The sequence below is a fragment of the Formica exsecta genome, unplaced genomic scaffold, assembly GCF_003651465.1.
Source record: "Formica exsecta isolate Colony F162 unplaced genomic scaffold, ASM365146v1 scaffold5, whole genome shotgun sequence".
Taxonomy (NCBI): domain Eukaryota; kingdom Metazoa; phylum Arthropoda; class Insecta; order Hymenoptera; family Formicidae; genus Formica; species Formica exsecta.
The window spans coordinates 148,720-162,094 of record NW_021852241.1 but is presented as its reverse complement, the minus strand read 5'-3'; the positions used below and the strand labels follow the sequence as shown (position 1 = coordinate 162,094).

General features: G+C 33.5%; 3 protein-coding genes and 3 long non-coding RNA genes across 7 annotated transcripts; 4 read left to right on the top strand and 2 right to left on the bottom strand.

Annotated features, from left to right (window-relative positions):
* The first annotated feature begins 1,218 nt into the window (after positions 1–1,218).
* On the top strand, positions 1,219–2,534 carry LOC115241491 (D-aminoacyl-tRNA deacylase 1). Its single transcript, XM_029817258.1, has 4 exons — positions 1,219–1,361; positions 1,797–1,887; positions 1,962–2,197; positions 2,316–2,534. Exons 1-4 carry the CDS (start codon positions 1,319–1,321, stop codon positions 2,447–2,449), a joined length of 504 nt encoding a protein of 167 aa, XP_029673118.1. The 5' UTR covers positions 1,219–1,318; the 3' UTR covers positions 2,450–2,534.
* Positions 1,237–3,781, top strand: LOC115241490 (GRIP and coiled-coil domain-containing protein 1-like; the record flags this gene model as incomplete). The annotated part of the gene is made up of 6 exons (XM_029817257.1): positions 1,237–1,375; positions 2,760–2,874; positions 2,964–3,079; positions 3,151–3,315; positions 3,377–3,522; positions 3,652–3,781. Coding segments are annotated over exons 2-6 (630 nt in total), but the record flags the coding sequence as incomplete, so codon positions are not given.
* A 9-nt stretch (positions 3,782–3,790) lies between these two features.
* LOC115241493 lies at positions 3,791–6,708 on the bottom strand. The gene is made up of 3 exons (XR_003884912.1): positions 6,651–6,708; positions 4,073–4,182; positions 3,791–3,937 (listed from the first exon to the last, which is right to left on the bottom strand). It is a non-coding gene; the product is annotated as an uncharacterized LOC115241493 (long non-coding RNA).
* LOC115241489 (GRIP and coiled-coil domain-containing protein 1-like) lies at positions 4,377–6,378 on the top strand. Its single transcript, XM_029817256.1, has 6 exons — positions 4,377–4,442; positions 4,521–4,833; positions 4,919–4,970; positions 5,055–5,229; positions 5,349–5,812; positions 5,920–6,378. Exons 1-6 carry the CDS (start codon positions 4,401–4,403, stop codon positions 6,083–6,085), a joined length of 1,212 nt encoding a protein of 403 aa, XP_029673116.1. The 5' UTR covers positions 4,377–4,400; the 3' UTR covers positions 6,086–6,378.
* Positions 6,709–7,124: 416 nt separating the features above from the next.
* LOC115241492 lies at positions 7,125–8,338 on the top strand. The gene is made up of 3 exons (XR_003884911.1): positions 7,125–7,734; positions 7,813–7,949; positions 8,058–8,338. It is a non-coding gene; the product is annotated as an uncharacterized LOC115241492 (long non-coding RNA).
* A 1,552-nt stretch (positions 8,339–9,890) lies between these two features.
* On the bottom strand, positions 9,891–11,677 carry LOC115241487. 2 transcript variants are annotated; one of them, XR_003884910.1, is made up of 4 exons: positions 11,548–11,677; positions 10,612–10,869; positions 10,450–10,545; positions 9,891–10,090 (listed from the first exon to the last, which is right to left on the bottom strand). It is a non-coding gene; the product is annotated as an uncharacterized LOC115241487 (long non-coding RNA). The 2 variants fall into 2 exon arrangements; XR_003884909.1 differs by lacking the exon at positions 9,891–10,090 and having other exon boundaries at positions 10,319–10,545.
* Between the last annotated feature and the right edge of the window lie 1,698 nt (positions 11,678–13,375).

Below are 13,375 nucleotides of genomic sequence, written 5' to 3'. Positions count from 1 at the left end.
CAAAAAATGCAATCTGAACATTTGAAGCTATAACTTGATCCAATCCCTACAGAACTACTGTCTCCAACATACATCGACTTTGCCGTGTGGGCCAGTGTGGTCAGGCCCGGAGCCATTCAACAAAAGAAGAAGAAGAAGAAGAAGGACTCTACTAGCAACCACACATCAATGGGTTGTCCCTTTTTACTGCGCGCTTATACTCACGCGAATTGGTCGATCTTTTTTTGTTGGCACAATCTTTACCGAACACTCTGTATATACATATATGAGTTGACCTAAAAATGGCGGAACTAATCAGAGTAGAGAACAGTATCCGCTCCACTCTCCCTTTTCTTTCTTTCTGCATTTTCTGCTACAGCTGCAATAATGGCCGCGTTCAGCAGAGAAAACCGCTTAGTAGCAATCGAATGTGATTGGTTCTTACTTTTAGAACCAACGAATCAACGTCAAGTGTTGACAAGACTTTAACTGAGGGTGCGAACCCATGCAGCAGAATAGCGTAACGCGGAACGAGAGCGGAACCAATCACGAGCGTTCCGCAGTTTTTGCAACGTGGATTTCAAGTCCTTACATCCCCATGGAGCGTAATGAGCACACCGCGGATCAATGCGCAACCAATCACGAGTCATTATTTCAAAAGAGTTAAAACCGCATTAAAACTTATTTAACTTATTTAACATTTTTAATCAATATTTCCAATAAGAACGCATTCATTTCAATATTTATGTACACGACCGATAAAAACAATATTTAAAAGTCATTTTACAGACGTTCTGCTCGTTCTGCTTGCGCTCATTCCGCTCCATGGGGATGTAGGGACTTGAAATCCACGTAACGAAAATGACTACGTTTACACGTCACCCCTAATCGGGTTTAATAACATCCGTAGTTGTAAAACTGGCCAATCACAGCTATTCCTCTGAAGAATGGAATGACTGTGATTGGCCAGCCTTCGAACTACGGATGTTATTAAACCCGATTAGGGGTGACGTGTAAACGTAGTCATTTTCGTTACGTGGATTTCAAGTCCCTACATCCCCATGGAGCGGAATGAGCGATTGAAATTTGACCAATCAGGACAAGGAAATTTTAGATTTCTTTGTCCTGATTGGTCAAATTTCAATCTTCGATCTTCAATCTCAATCTTCAATGCGTAGTCTGATACGGGCTTTACGCTATTCCGCTGCATGGGTTCGCACCTTGAGCGCTTTCTCTGCTGAACGCGGCCAATGCACACTCAGAGAAAAAGATATTTATCAACATAGACATAACGTATGATTACGAATCTTGCGGAAATTGAGATTAAGCAGTTTACGAAATGAAAGCAGTAATACAACGAGTATCGAAAGCTTCAGTTTCAGGTAGTTTCTTCCAGGTTGGACATATTTTCTATTAAAAGTATATCAATGGACTCAACAGTTGAGCATCGTCTTGTCATTCGATTGCTACCCAATTGTTGAGTCCGCTGAATGCGCCCAATATGTATTCAATTAATTAGGCTTATATAAGTTTTTCATGTGTAATAAAAAGAAATTTGTATTGTAAGAAGTCTTTCGGGAAATATTTGCCATTTATGTGATACAAAAGGAGCTTTCCAGCAAGAAACACACAAACATAAAATCATATGATTAGCTGTCAAATAGAAAAATTGTAGGATTTTTAAAAATTCTTTATTTAATAACCAATTGCATGACATTGTGTGTGTTTTCTTGAGGGAAAGCTTCCAAATTAATACATTAATTTTATGAGTGTGTAATAGTATCATTCAACGATAAGACTCAAATATAATTTTTCAGTCGATGGAGAAGTTATTAGTAGTATTGGAAATGGACTATGTGTATTAATTGGTATAAAGAAAGGTGATGGAGCGGTAGATATGGAATACATGTAATAAAATAATATTATCAATTCATGTATACATGGATTGTGCATATAATTGAACATAAATTTTTATACCATAGAGTGAGAAAAATATTGAATACCAAACTTTTTGATGGCGACAAGGGTAAAAAATGGGGTGCCAGTGTAGCAGATAAGAAATATGAAATATTGTGCATTAGTCAGTTTACATTGTATCATGTTTTGAAAGGAAATAAGTTAAATTTTCATAAAGCTATGCCTGCACAAGAATCAGAACCCTTTTATATGAACTTTCTTGCCACATTGCGTAGAAAATATATACCAGAATTAATCAAAGGTAACGCTATGATAATTTAACACAAATGTGTAATTTATCTTATATTTTATGAAAGTATATACATGTGAATTAAATGTAAAAAAATTTTTTAAAACTTGTATTTAATGAACTTATATAGATGGTAAGTTTGGTGCAATGATGGAAGTTAGTATACAGAACAGTGGGCCAGTAACATTGGAAATAGAATCCTCAGATAGGTTAATTTGTAATGATGAAAAATTCAACAATACAGAAGACGAAAGTGTCTTTTAACCAAGCATCTATTAATGATTAAGCATTTATATGTATATATATGTTATAAAATAATTCAATAAACTCATATACATAAAGTGTAATACATAAGTGTTTATTTAACCTAATATAATTATAAACTAGTTTTTGTTTCAAATTTCAAGAAAAAAAAATTAAATTTCAAGTTTTTCTATAATATTAATAGATTAGATACTTATAGCATATTTATTTATAAAGCTTCTTATTTGTCATAAAAATCTGGAATGATAAAAGTAAATGAAATAATAAATTTTAATATTTTATAAAAATGTATTTTATTATTTTGTTTCAGATGCTAGTTGGTGAATTATAACTGCATTTTTAATGATCAACAATGGCAACTATTGAAAAAAAGAAGAGCATTGCGCAAAATAAGGATAGCAAATCAGAAGGGCGAGATGAAAAAGGTGTGCTGTATATTTATTTCAACATAAATGTATTGTTTAAAAAAATCATTTGACTTGATGTTTCGTAAGAAAAAAACAACTTTTTTTAGATGAGAAGATTGTAGAGCCTGATGCAAAGAATGCAGAAGACACATTCAAAATAAATAAACTAAATGTAGACATATCATGTACTTCTAAAAATGATATATTTATCAATCAACGACAGGTATAATAATTTTTTTTTATAGGATTTATGAGATCGCGTTATTAATATTCCTATAATCTTTATAATTTTAGTCATTAGAAAGTCAGACAGATTTTGAAGACATAGAAACTATGGAGCAGTTAAAAAATCAGTTGGGTATATTAATGAACCAATTGGTTACTCTGTCGGCGGAAAAGTCGAAAATGGAAGCAAATTTTCAAGCCGATAAGAAGCAATTGAGAAGCGATCGTGACGAAGTAAGATGAGAAATCTGACATCCATTATCGGGATTGTTCAACTGAACATTAATGTTTACAGTGTGAGAAAGTAATTAAAGATCTAAAGGAGAGACTGAAGAAGGCTCAAAATGTCAATCATTCCGAAATTGAACACGTAAAGTGCAAATTAATCATGGAGCGGCATGAGAGAGAGAAAGAACATGCCGATTTTGTCAAGAAGATAAAGTATGTTAATGATTTGACTTTTTGTTATTATGTAGAATTATATTATTTGCGTAATACTTGCAAAGAAGGAAAATTATTATCAGATAACACATTATTTTATGATAAAAAGTATAAAGTATATTCTTACAGAGAACTGCAAAAATTATTATATGATGAGCAGCGTAGCAAAGAACAATTAGAGGGGCAACTGAAGACGTATCTCGCGAATAAAACACAATGCAAGATTCTCGAAGCCGAGCTAGAGATCACCAAGACCAAACTTAAAATAGTATCTACAATTATAATTTATTAATTATAATTAAGTTCCAAAACAAACTAGAATTAAGCTCCTCCTTGCACTTTCTTCAATTCTTCTGCTCATTATCAAAAACAGAAGTTGTTCCAACTCTTCCAACTCTATTCTTGCCTGCTGTGTCTATAATATGAAAATATTATATAAGATTATTCTTATAACAGTATTAAATAGTAAATTTGATTTTGTTACAGTGAATTTAAGTAATACGCAAAAATTATATGACATGATTGTTTTATTGTAAAGCATTTTACTTACTGGTGCACTGTTATGAAATTCCATTTTGCTTTTTTCTACAATTACTATCATTGCTCCGTTTTTTTTCTTAACAGTTGCTTATTTCTCTTCCTCTAGTTATCTTTCTCCTCCTTTTTAAAGTTATTGTAATTCCATAATATATAATTATACAGGGTCCATTTTAAAAGAGCCAGTCAAATATCTCGAAAAATATGGAAGATACGGAAAAACGTTTCAGACAAAAGTTGTTTGGTTCGAAGGGGGACATAAGATGGTGCCATTGATGTATTCTTGGATAGTCATTTGAAAGTAGCACCCTCCCCTGCTTCTTTTTTCCCTACAAGCCGAGATGGCGATGATGAAGAAGCAACATTTGAATGCGATTCGTGAAGTTAATCCATCATCATATCTTATTTAGCATGTTATATATTTAATCATTGAATATAACAATCAATATGTTTTGACATAGGAGCAAAAAAGAGTCACTACTGCAGAGCAACAAGCAAGAAGATCGGCAATGATATACGAAGCAAGAGTGGCCTGTTTGGAGGCTCGATTAGCTGAACTCTCCGAAATTGTTGGGGGCTACGACAGACTGAGACAACAAGATCAATTAGCCATTCAAAAATTGAAGGACCAGTTAGCTATTTTGCAGAACACTGAGCACAGCGAAGCCGTAATGTCGAATAACCAGCCAGAGGAAATTATTTCCAAAATAAAGGCTATGTTTACTTACTTGTTGGATCTCGACAATCAGAAGAAAGATTCAACTTATGTAAAATGTAAATACCATTAATATATCGACAATAAGATTTGAAATAAGATTAGAATATCAGTAAATAATTTAATTACGCGTTTTATTTTTAGCATTGCTCAATACTTTAAATTTCCGAGATGAACATTACGATTACAAGGAGAAGTACGACACGCTTTTACAAGAATTTGAAGATTACAAGCATCAAATAATATACAAATATAACATATCGTCTAATATTACTCGTAGTGGTCAACAACAAAAACAGAATCTGTCTCTGACACATGATAAGGATCATGATAAGACTCAATTAAATCTCCTCAAAGTGCACAATAGTAATTTAGAGGAAAGAATACGTATGATTAGCAACGAAATGTTAAATAAAGAAAAAAGTTTGCAAGAGCGATTGGATCATCAACAAAAGGTGACTATATTAATAACAGTTAACTCAAAAATTCAAATTTATTTCTTAGCAAAGTTTTTCATATATTTAATTATTTTTTAAATTAGAATAATAATAAATCACGTTGTATACTTTTGTAGTTGCTTCAAGAAGAACGTTCAAAACTGGAGCATACATTGCATCAAAAAGAGATCGAATATCGTAATAAAATATCTACCCTGGAACAACAATTATTCCGACAAAGAGAGAGGTCTATGGCGCTCGTGGAGGAAAAAGATAAAGAAATATTAACTCTTAAAACATCATTTCGCGCATTATTACCTAACAATGAGACAGCTGCTGCGACGGAAACTAAGACACATCTAAATAGATACGAGAATACTGTCGAACCGGTTACTGATTTGGTAACAGGATTACTGACAAATGACAGTCCTCCGATACTGCATTACATTCAGGAATTGGCCAGGAAAGAGGTGCAAATATCGTTTTCGAGAAAAAAGATTTTGGAATTGGAAGCATCATTGAGAGAACAGCAAAGAGAAATACTTTATATGAAAGAGCAACAACAGAATGAAACTAAATCTTTGAAAGCACATATCATTAGGTAATTATTACAAACTAATAAAAAATAAAATATGTCAGAAAAATATCAATTTATAAAAATATTTTACTTAATTCGCAAACACAACTTAAAAAAGAATTATATTGCAGGTTGGAAGCATGCAAATCGAGAGAAGGTGCCAATCTGGAATACTTGAAGAATGTATTCATAAATTACTTAACGACGAATGATGCGTCCAGTAAACGGCATATATTAAATGCTATTTCAACAGTATTGCGTTTCACACCCGACGAACTTAGTAAAGTTAAGCATTAATATTAGGGATATTTTTATTATTAATATATATTTCTCTTCATAGAAAAAATAAAAACATAGTATCTACAATTATAATTTATTAATTATAATTAAGTTCCAAAACAAATTAGAATTAAGCTCCTCCTTGCACCTTCTTCAATTCATAAATTACGTAACGACGAATGATGCGTCCAGTAAACAGCACATGTTAAATGCTATTTCAACAGTATTGCGTTTCACACCCGACGAACTTAGTAAAGTTAAGCATTAATATTAGGGATATTTTTATTATCAATATATATATTTCTCTTTATTATAGTGTTTTGGAAAGCTCTCGACATAAGCTATAAGAATATGCAATAAAAAATGAGGGTTTCCATTTAAGAAATTGAAAGTGACCTTCATGTGACTTTCAAATGACTATCCAAGAATACATCAATGGCACCATCTTATGTCCCCCTTCGAACCAAACAACTTTTGTCTGAAACGTTTTTCCGTATCTTCCATATTTTTCGAGATATTTGACTGGCTCTTTTAAAATGGACCACCCTGTATATTTCTATAAATATATAATTATATATTTTACAGATCTATATGTCTTCTCCTTCTTGCGCGGTGCCCGGTTGGGCATTCGCGACTCGCGACTCCTCTACATATGTCTACGGTGTACGGCTTTTTCTAATGTTCCGCAAACATATGGAACCAAAGTTTAACGTCGGTTCTGAACAAGGGACATTCGGCAACGCGAAAATTCAAAAAAATCTGAGACTTTGCATAATTATAGAATAATAGATCCTAATAACAAAACAATTTTTTGTTGGTGCTAAAAAACGCTTTTAGGGGTGAAAACAACCCTTTAAAAAAATTGGTTTTTACATTTCGAAACGAATATCATCGAAACGAAAAATAATATGAAAAAATTCTTTAAACAAAAGTTTTATGGTTTCAAATATACTTTACAATTGCATATCTGGATTTTTCAAAAATTGTAAAATTTTTCAAAATGCCCCCACCACTCATTATTTTTTTGAAAAAATTTTCAAATTATATTAAAGCTTATGTTGCGCCAAATTCAACCATGTATGATAAAGTTATGTTGTGAAAATTAATTCTTGAGAAATAAAATAAAGACATGTCCACAGCACAGGTAGATCCTGAGCATGTACGCAGTATATCGCAAACGTAGATTGTGTATATCCCATTAATATTCGGAATACGGCCTAGTTTACACCGATATATTTTAAGGATCGGCAGGAGTGACGGCCAAACTCCTAAGGTTATATCTTAGAACATATATAAATGGAAGGGAAATAGCAGGCTGAAAAGTGTCGGAAGGAAGTGAGAAAGAAAATCGTAGTTGCCTCTCTCTTGTGAGTAACTACACAACAAGCCTCGTGTCTGTAGTATACATACTTTTGTGTACACACACATTAGGTTTGTTCTTTTCAGCTGCACTTTCTGTACTAGTTCAAGAAGTGTACACTGACGCGTTCTTTTTAGCAGAAATGACGTCAGAGGTGACTGTTCTTTTCAAAAGTGTAGCAGAACTTAGTACAACAGTTCACTGAACTGCCTGCCCCAGGTCTCGAGTTAGTGCAGCGGTACAGTTCAATTGCGTACGTAAACGAAAACAGTACAAACCGCAAAAATTCGAAAAATCAAAAATATATGTAAGTAACATGTAACTTAAAAGAGTAAATATAAAGAAAATATATGTTTGATATATATTTTTTTTTAACTTTTCTTAGCTATATTTGAACCTTTTGTAATATAAAAAGAGATTTACAAACAAATATGGAGAAAAGGGCTAGTGCATATATTAAAAGAGACGCAGCAGGAAATATTTTAGTTGATATAAATGGAAATATTACTTGTGAATCGAAAGGTATTAAAAATATCTATCTGAAAATGTCAATAGGTATTATTTATGTATAGGTATTATTATTTATGAAGATAAAAAGGTGTGTGTAAATATAATATAATATTTTTGCAGAAGGCGTAATATTTCAACTAAAATATAAAGATATAGATTTTAGTTGTAATACAGTGCAATGTACTGTTGAAGATCAATTAGTATTTATTAAACTACATCAAAATGTAAAACAAAACGAACAAACAAGTACAAATAACGAACAAAATAATAATGAAAATTATGGTCATGATGAAAATACTAATTATCAAAATTATACTGAAAATTATAATGAAAATTATAATGAAAATTATAATGAAAATAACACTGCTGGAACAGACCAAGATAAAAGAGAAATATTTTTTTGGGATGATGCAAAGACCAAATTGTTTTTACAATTGTACAAGGAAAAAAAGGATCTCTTGATAAATAGAAAAATTAAAACCAAGAAAGTGTTATGGCAAAAAATAAGAGAAAGTATGCAAAAATATGGACATAACGTGACGCTTCTACAAGTAGAAAATAAATATAAATCTTTAGAAAGATCTTACAAAAATATGATAACAAACAATAATAAAACAGGCAGAGGTCGCATATCATGTCCATACGAAACGTAAATATTATTTTTAGTTCAAGATTTATAAAGGAATAACATATAAAGTATAATATTGTCGTTGATTATATTTGCAGAGAGTTAAATGAACTTATGGGTCATAAGCATAACATTCAACCATTGGCAGTATCTGGAAAGCAAGGATTACTTCTAAGAGATGACATCCGAATTGCACATCTTTGTAAGTTCTATATCAGAATCAGAAATAATATTACTTGGATAGAAGTATTACTTGGAAAAGAAATATTAAAAAATTTCTATACATATTAGATATATCTATACATAATATATATTAATTATAATATCTATTATTACCTTAATGATATAACGAATGAAATATTTATATAGCATAACATTATCTATTGTATATATATTACAGACCTATCTGTGATATAAATAATCAAAGTGTGGGTGCGGGAGGGAGGTCAAATGTCCCCCTTGCACCCCCCCGTGTGTGTGTGTGTGTGTGCGCGCGCGTGCTTCCTGTCCGTGCATGTACTTTGGTATATTTCAAACTTTTTTTGTTAATAACTTTTTAATAAGCAACAAGCGACGAGTAAATTAGAAGAAAAAGTTACCCAGGATTATGTCCTTGACAACATATGTCAAGATCAAGGTTATTGGGGCTGGGTCCCCTATTCACTATATTTACCCGGATATGTGTTCCATTTTCATGTTCTTGTGCTGCTTCCTCAAAATTAATATATAAGTTTTGTGCTTCCATGTCAGCATACTGATCATTCCGGACACGATCGCGAAGAATGTTGGTTATTACACGGACGACCCAATAGAGATCAATCGAGCCGAACCAAACAATATAATTCGCGACCGGAAAATAAAAATCGCAAAAGCAACGAGTAAGCAGAAAGGAGATCTAACACTGCGCACAGCAGTGACGAGGAAGACAAGGAAGAAACGAAGCAGCGACGACCCGCAATCGAATATCGCGTTACACACGTGAAGCGTGCCCCGCAAACGCATACAGGACTAGACTTAGTCGCTTTACCTATGCAAGAATCGAAAAAAGGAAAAATAAATTTATTGTTCGACACGGGAGCCGCTATATCACTAATTAAAAGGATACTGATCATTCATAGGTGCTTCAAGATATTGCAAATCTTCAGTATTTGCTATATTATGAAGTACGCAACAGGCATGTATTATGCGTACCATACGTACTATATCGCGCAATTTAAAATGATACAATTGTCGAAAACGTTGCTTCAAACACTCAAATGCATTTTCAATTATTACCCTACAGGAACTTAGTCTTTGATTAAAAAGTTTCTGCAATTAAGACTCAGTTGTTAAAAACAAATATACGATTTCTCCGCAGAGGGTCCGCCTTATATCCCCGCTTGACCGCTTTCTACTTCCAGGTTGGCTCGCTCGACCTTCGCCGCGTAGCGGCGACGCCCGGAACTACGCGCGGACGCGCGAGCGCGTGGACTGCCAAAGTTGCGGGTCGCACTATTGTATCGCGGATTGTGCTTAATGTGACGACCTATGGCAGCCACAATATCCATTCGATTATTCGTGTTTATTTGGATTGACAACAATATGGATTAGAATGTAATGATTTTAGATTGGAAATAATCCGCGAAAGCGATATTAAAACCGATTATAGTTCGTTCGGAATTAAAATCGATTACTTTTTAATCCGGGCGCGGATTGAACCGATTAAAACCGATTAAAATGGATTATGTTTTAATCGGTTTTAATCGACCATTTTCGGCAGGGAACCTAACCTGCACCCAATTCATGTAGGTCATTACGCAATGATGAATTTTTGAAAACCCTTGCGTCGTGGACCAGGGTATCCTATAAAGACATCGATAAACTTCATTTTATGATCCACTGTACCTTAAATATGTAAGGAAAAGTATTGCTTTCGGTTAATATATGATTCTGGATCTTCTGTTGGCTTATCTATCCTTATATGTGAACCATCAATAGCCTCTGAAAAGAAAAGAAACATTAGTGTATAATGTTTTACATATATAAATATGAACATGATTACATTACCAATTATACGAGGAAATCCTTTTTTTTCTCGATAAAATGTTGCAGTTTCTTCCTTTTCAGCTAACGTTGAATATTTAATGATATTAGGTGCTAGTAACATTATAAAATTTGTTACTCTGGTTATTATATTGTACAAAGTACTTATTGTTACTCCGAATCGATCAGTTACATCACGATAAGATGCACTCTCGTGTCCTACAAACCATAGGTAACATAATATATGTTTTTCAGCTGTTATGTTAGCACGCCCAGCATCATCTAAATATAAAATAAAATGTCAATTCCCTTCATGTTGAAAATAAGACATTTTTGTTATTACATACACACAAAGTATATTTTATATACAATTACATACAAAACATATCTTGTAAAGAAATAAATATCTCAGATATTCTGTATATCTTATGAGCTTTTTCCTTTTCATTGTTAAAATAACATATCTATGTTACAAAAGATAGAAATAGAATTATAATAATAAAACGCAGTTGTTTTTTAAACTTTATTGATGAGATAGTAGATGACACAATTCATCGCGGATATTCAAACTTTTTTTGTTAATAACTTTTTAATAAGCAACAAGCGACGAGTAAATTAGAAGAAAAAGTTACCCAGGCAACCGTTACATTACATGTTATTCCCATGTTATATAGCAGTTATATTCTGTGTTTGCTGGGAATCGATTTATTAGTTCGTATGCCTTTTCTCTTGACAATCGAAAATGCATAATAAATCAATGTCGTTATAGTTGCGAACAATATTTTCTACGTAATTATGTATTTTTACATGTTCTATTCTTTGAACCATTCCAAAAACTGGATGAAGTATTTGTAACTCGTTATAAACTAAAATACAATTATTAGGTTAGATTTTTATCTGCCTGAGATTTTTATCTTGTTAACATTAATTAATTTTGTCACATGAAATAATAGTAATTACCATCATCCTCTTCATCTCAAATAGGTTCTGCATACAATAATGGTGTTGATAGAACAATATCTTCTTCATCTGATGAATCAATGTTTGGAATTATGTGTTGCGCCATGTTGATTCCTGCACTGTGGCGTTCTTTCCTTCCCTATCTGTATTCCTGTACTTATGAAATTTTCACTATCCTCGTCAGTTCTAGTTCAGAACTAGTGCAGTTCCAGTGCAGCTGAAAAGAACAAACCTATTGTGACTAATTGGGCCAAACTAGTAAGCCGTGCATGCGCACTTTTGAGCAGTTACTCATAAGAGAGAGGTAACTATGATTTTCTTTCCCACTTCCTTCCGACATGTTTTTTTATCGGGAAACAAAGGCATTCCCTTTCCAATTATATATATTCTAAGGGTTATATATAAGAAGGTTAAGTCACGAGCATCCAAAAACCCATAATGCATTGCAAAGAATCAACGTGTGCGCGGTCGCTATTGAAAAAAGATGCTAAATATTGAAAAGAGATGCCAAATAAGGTAGACTTGTTATTGGCTCTCACGGCCTTTCGCAATGCATCATGGGTTCTTGCATACACAGTTTCAATATATGACTTAACCTTCTTTTACTTCTTCTTCTCTTCTTCTCTGATATGGCTGGGACTTTCCGAAAGGAATTGTCTATACATTAACTAGGTAGGTATGGGGGTATTATATAGGATAATATATGATAAATTAGGAATTATATAGGATAATGTATGAAAATCTCTTTTTGAGTCATATGGAAGAATGGGGACCCGAGCGGAATCGAACCTGGAATCTCTCAATTACCAGCCTGCGACCCTACGCCCGGCGCCACGCATCGCCCCCTAACCTTCTTTTATATAACCTTACCATAGATATATAGACTGGATTGAGCATAGACATAGTATAGACCGAGTGTTGAGGAGTGGGAGCCGAGGTGCACGTAGAAAAGGACATACTCTGTTTCGTGCCCCTTGCGTTCTCTCTCGCTCGCACGTAGCATGACGAAAGAGAGCGCTATGCTATGTGCGAGCAAGAGAGAACGCAAGGGACACGAAACAAAGTATGTCCTTTTCTACGTGCATCTTTACCCCCACTCCTTAAATAAAGGCAAACGCTCGGTCTAGATATACTATGTCTATGAAGGAAACAATAGGAGCGACAATTTTATAGGATGAAAATTTTAAAAGCTCAAAAATATCATAGGGGGGGAGGAACTGCAAGCCCTCGCTCGACGGCAGAGAGGAGCGAGCCACGTTGTGCGGAGAGCAGCGGACAGGACCAAAGGACGTGACCAATATCTTGTTGTGGAGCCCCGCAATCGCATGCGGGAGAGTCCACAATGTTGCATCTAGAAAGACTATACCCAGTGAGCATTATTGAGAGGATGAGCTCTTTAAGAGGACTTTTTAAAGACTTAATTAAATTTTCTTAGAAATGATATCAGTAAGTTATCTTTTTGTAAGATATCTTTCAGAAAAGCTCTTTATGATATCTCTTCATAGATATCTCTAAAGTCTTTAGCAAGCGTGCCATTTAAGATATTTTACGAACGCTGTATACATGCGCAAGCAACGTGTTCTAGTGTGAACTGCGTGCCATTGCGTGCTCTGGATTTCAAAGAGAGATAGCATTTCTTCAATATTAACGTTTTTAAGATAATCTTTCTTTCTTAAATCATAAATATTATTAAATATGTATTTGAGCATAAAATAGATTAATATTTTCATATATATTTTTGTTATTTCTATATCCAACCTAAGAAGTTGGGTTATGTCTTCAAAAAATGTAAAGGGCGTTTTTTAATTCATCGATTGATCAATCGCAT

Coding starts and splice junctions, on each gene's coding strand:
- LOC115241491 (XM_029817258.1), top strand. CDS start 1,319: ATGAAAGCAGTAATACAACGAGTATCGAAAGCTTCAGTTTCAG. Junction 1,362..1,796: donor ATCGAAAGCTTCAGTTTCAG/GTAGTTTCTTCC, acceptor ATAATTTTTCAG/TCGATGGAGAAGTTATTAGT. Junction 1,888..1,961: donor GCGGTAGATATGGAATACAT/GTAATAAAATAA, acceptor TTTATACCATAG/AGTGAGAAAAATATTGAATA.
- LOC115241489 (XM_029817256.1), top strand. CDS start 4,401: ATGGCGATGATGAAGAAGCAACATTTGAATGCGATTCGTGAA. Junction 4,443..4,520: donor ATTTGAATGCGATTCGTGAA/GTTAATCCATCA, acceptor GTTTTGACATAG/GAGCAAAAAAGAGTCACTAC. Junction 5,230..5,348: donor GATTGGATCATCAACAAAAG/GTGACTATATTA, acceptor ATACTTTTGTAG/TTGCTTCAAGAAGAACGTTC.